At 74.7% G+C, this 3,385-nt stretch overlaps 1 protein-coding gene across 1 annotated transcript in view; it reads right to left on the reverse strand.

Annotated features, from left to right (window-relative positions):
• Positions 1–29: 29 nt before the first annotated feature.
• The window catches only part of LOC146600427 (uncharacterized), a gene marked incomplete at both ends in the record, with an annotated part of 4,622 nt that continues 1,266 nt past the window's right edge, over positions 30–3,385 (reverse strand). The window contains 14 exons of the mRNA XM_085324765.1: positions 30–95; positions 210–236; positions 373–426; positions 568–636; positions 791–844; positions 1,162–1,197; positions 1,848–1,889; positions 1,976–2,029; positions 2,099–2,221; positions 2,340–2,447; positions 2,571–2,606; positions 2,712–2,828; positions 3,153–3,206; positions 3,301–3,336. Of these exons, the coding sequence (XP_085180891.1) occupies positions 30–95; positions 210–236; positions 373–426; positions 568–636; positions 791–844; positions 1,162–1,197; positions 1,848–1,889; positions 1,976–2,029; positions 2,099–2,221; positions 2,340–2,447; positions 2,571–2,606; positions 2,712–2,828; positions 3,153–3,206; positions 3,301–3,336 (876 nt within the window). The remainder of the gene's footprint in view (positions 96–209; positions 237–372; positions 427–567; positions 637–790; positions 845–1,161; positions 1,198–1,847; positions 1,890–1,975; positions 2,030–2,098; positions 2,222–2,339; positions 2,448–2,570; positions 2,607–2,711; positions 2,829–3,152; positions 3,207–3,300; positions 3,337–3,385) is intronic.

The raw sequence follows: 3,385 nt of genomic DNA on the forward strand, positions 1-3,385 counted from the left end.
GGGCGCCCGCGGGCGCGCTCGGTGCTTACCGGCATCCCGACGTAGCTGGCGTCCTGCCGCGGGCCCGGCTGGCACGTGCATTCGCCGGCGTCTCCCTGGAGGAAGAGGAGGGTGAGGGCCAGGAGGTCGGGCGCGGGGAGGCCGGGGCGTCCCGCTGCCCCCCGCGGCGCAGGGCTACGGCACGAACCCGAGCCCCGGCACCGACTCACCTTCTCGCCGCGMGCGCCCTTCTCCCCCTGCGAGGAGGAAAGGCAGAGACGTGCGTTAGCCGGCGGCCCCCACCGTGCCCCCTTCCCGTGCCCGGCTGGTGCCCGGCYGCCCTTGGCACGGGGCGTCCGGCGGCACCGGCACCTCCCGCGCATCCCCACGTACCGGCAGCCCGCTGGAGCCAGGCAGCCCGGGGAGCCCCCGCTGCCCTTCGCGGCCCTGCGAGGAAGAGGAGAGCAGGGAGTGCGCGAGGCGGCTTTCGGCCCGGGCGCCCCGGGGACGCACCCGGGAGTCCGCCGGACCCAGCTGCCCGGGCGGCGAGCGAGGCCGGCGATGCCCAGCCGGCRAGGCAAGACCTACCGGTGGCCCCACGACGCTGGTCCCCGGAGGCCCCGGGGGGCCCGCGGCACCTTTGGGCCCCGGCGATCCCTGCAGAGGAAGGAAAGCCCGGCGTCGGGGCGCCGCGCCGCAGCGGGGGGCTCCGGCAGGGAAARGTCTGCCGGCAGCTCCAGGGGAGCGCGGATGCCCAGGGCCGCCGCGGCCCCGGCAGAGGTGGCAGCGGGACGGCGGGACGTTCCCTTACCTTGGCGCCTTTCTCCGCCGCGGTCCCTGGGGGTCCCTGGGGTCCGGGGGGTCCCTGGGGACGGGAGGTGGCGTTAGCTCCCCCCCAGCTACGGGGCAGCCCATGGCCACCCCGGTGACCCGTGTGGGATGGGCTGCACTGGCCCCCTGCAAATACTGACACCGCGCAGCAGCGACCTGGCACCGGCCCGTGAAGCCGCTCCAAAGATCGGCTCCGGCCGGAATTACGGCTCTACCCTCTGCCCAGGGCAGTTGCACAGGAGAGACACCCCYCCCACCCCCCACCCCCCCGTTCCCGCAGGAATGGGGCGGCTGCAGCCCGCGGGGCAGCCCAACCGCGGCGTGCTTCAGGGAGCCTCAAATGCTACTTACAGGTGTCCCAGGCGGTCCGGGCCTTCCAGGCTCTCCCTGGGGAACAGAGAGCGCGTGAACACCCAGCACGGCATTGCCCGGCACGGCACTGCATGGTGCCGCATTGCCCAGCATGGCATTGCCTGGCCTGGCATCACCCAGCACGGCATTGCCCGGCACGGCACTGCATGGTGCTGCATTGCCCAGCATGGCATTGCCTGGCCTGGCATCGCCCGGCATGGCATTACCCAGCACGGCATTGCCCGGCACGGCACTGCATGGTGCCGCATTNCGGCATGGCATTACCCAGCACGGCATTGCCCGGCACGGCACTGCATGGTGCCGCATTGCCCAGCATGGCATTGCCTGGCCTGGCATCGCCCGGCACGGCATTACCCAGCACGGCATTGCCCAGCATGGCGTTGCACGGTACTGCACTGCTCAGTACAGCATTGCCTGGCATGGCATTGCCTGGCCTGGCATCACCCGGCATGGCATTACCCAGCACAGCATTGCCCGGCATGGCATTGTCCGGCACGGCATTGCACAGTACCGCACTGCTCAGCACGGCATTGCCCGGCATGGCATCGCCCGGCACGGCATTGCACGGTACCGCACTGCTCAGCACRGCATTGCCTGGCCCGGCCCAGCGCCAGGCTCGGGCTGAGCTGGCGCAGACGCCCCGGGCTTGCGCCCCGCGCACTCACCTGCGGGCCCGGCTGGCCGATCCCCCGCGGGCCGGGCTCGCCCTGCAGAGCAGAGGGGGCGGTGAGCGGCGCCGAGGGCCCCCGCAGCCCAGCCCCCCACGGCCCGGCCCCCCGCGGCCCCCGCTCACCTGCAGCCCCTTCAGCCCGGCGGGGCCTTGAATCCCAGGCAGCCCCGGCTTCCCCTAGAACACACGCGGGTCAGTCCCGGAGGGCTCGGCGCCGCGGGGCGCCGGGGCGCGCGGGGCACTCACGGGTCTGCCCGGCTGGCCGATGCCCGGGGGGCCCTGGTCCCCTTTGGCGCCGGGTTTTCCGGGGATGCCGACCGCGTCCGAGAAGTCCCCTTGGAGGACGGGGCAGGATTCGCAGGCKTCTCCCTGGGAAGGACGGAGCAAATGCGGGCAGGTTGGGACGGGGCGGACGGACAGACGGAGCCGGGCGCCGCCGGGACGACGGGGGCCCCGCGCGAGCCCCCGCCAGCCCGCRGCGACTCACCTTCTCGCCTTTGGGCCCCGCCGGACCCCTGACGCCAGGCTCACCCGACAGCCCTGGGAGACCGGCTGTGCCCGGGGTGCCCGGGTCCCCGGGGCTTCCCGCGTCCCCCTAGCAAGAGAGGGGACGAGGCTGGCGCAGGGCAGGGATGCGCCCGGATTTGCAGCCCTCGCCGCTGTCCCCAAGCTCCCCGCCGCGGCGCTGGGCTCCGCCGCTGCCCCGCGCCTCGCTCACCTTCTGCCCTTTGGGGCCGGCGTCGCCGGGTTTGCCCTGGGGAAACGGAGGAGCCGGTCAGGCCGCGGCATCCCCCCGCGGCAGGCAGGGCGGGCGCCGCCGCCGCGGYATCGCCCGGCCCCACGGAAAGGGGTCACTCACCGCTCTGCCCGGGGGGCCAGCGTCGCCCGGCTGCCCSGGCGGTCCGGGCACGGCCACGAGCGTCGCGGCCCCTTCGAGGGCCTGCGGAGCGGGAGGGCACTGCCCGCACGGCTCGCCCTGCGGAGGGGGGACACGTCCCGGTCGGAGTGGGGCCGCGGCGGGCAGCCGCCCGGGGCCGGGAGACGCGGGACCCCCGGCCGGGCTGCTGCAGCCGGGGCTGCTCTCCCGATCGCACACCTGTCCCGTGCACTGAGTTGCACGGGTCTCAGCTGGGTTTCCCCACTTGCCTACAACTAGCAAGAGACCGAACCCGCCGCGGACGGATGGAGCCGGACAGGCGGCGTCCAGAGACRCGCCGCAGCCCTCCCGCGCCCTCGTGCCGGGGTCTCCGTGCCCGGCCGCGGGAGAGGGGGCAGGGAGTGCCCCCACCGCAGCGCTCACCTTCTCTCCTTTGAGCCCCCGGACGCCCGGATCTCCCTTGTCTCCCGGCAGCCCCTGCACGGAGAAGGCGCCGCAGCGGTGAGACGCGGCTCGGCCCCGCGGACCGCCAGCCGCGCGCGCCCGCAGCACCGCGCGCCCGCCCGCTTACCCGTCTGCCCGCGGGTCCCTCCTGGCCGCTGTCGCCCTGCAACGGAGCGGGAGCAAGGTGAAGGCAGGGCCGGGCAGGGGAACAC

The sequence above is a fragment of the Rhea americana genome, unplaced genomic scaffold (assembly GCF_003343005.1).
Source record: "Rhea americana isolate MKP2758 unplaced genomic scaffold, rheAme1 scaffold_1201, whole genome shotgun sequence".
NCBI classification, from domain to species: Eukaryota; Metazoa; Chordata; class Aves; order Rheiformes; family Rheidae; genus Rhea; species Rhea americana.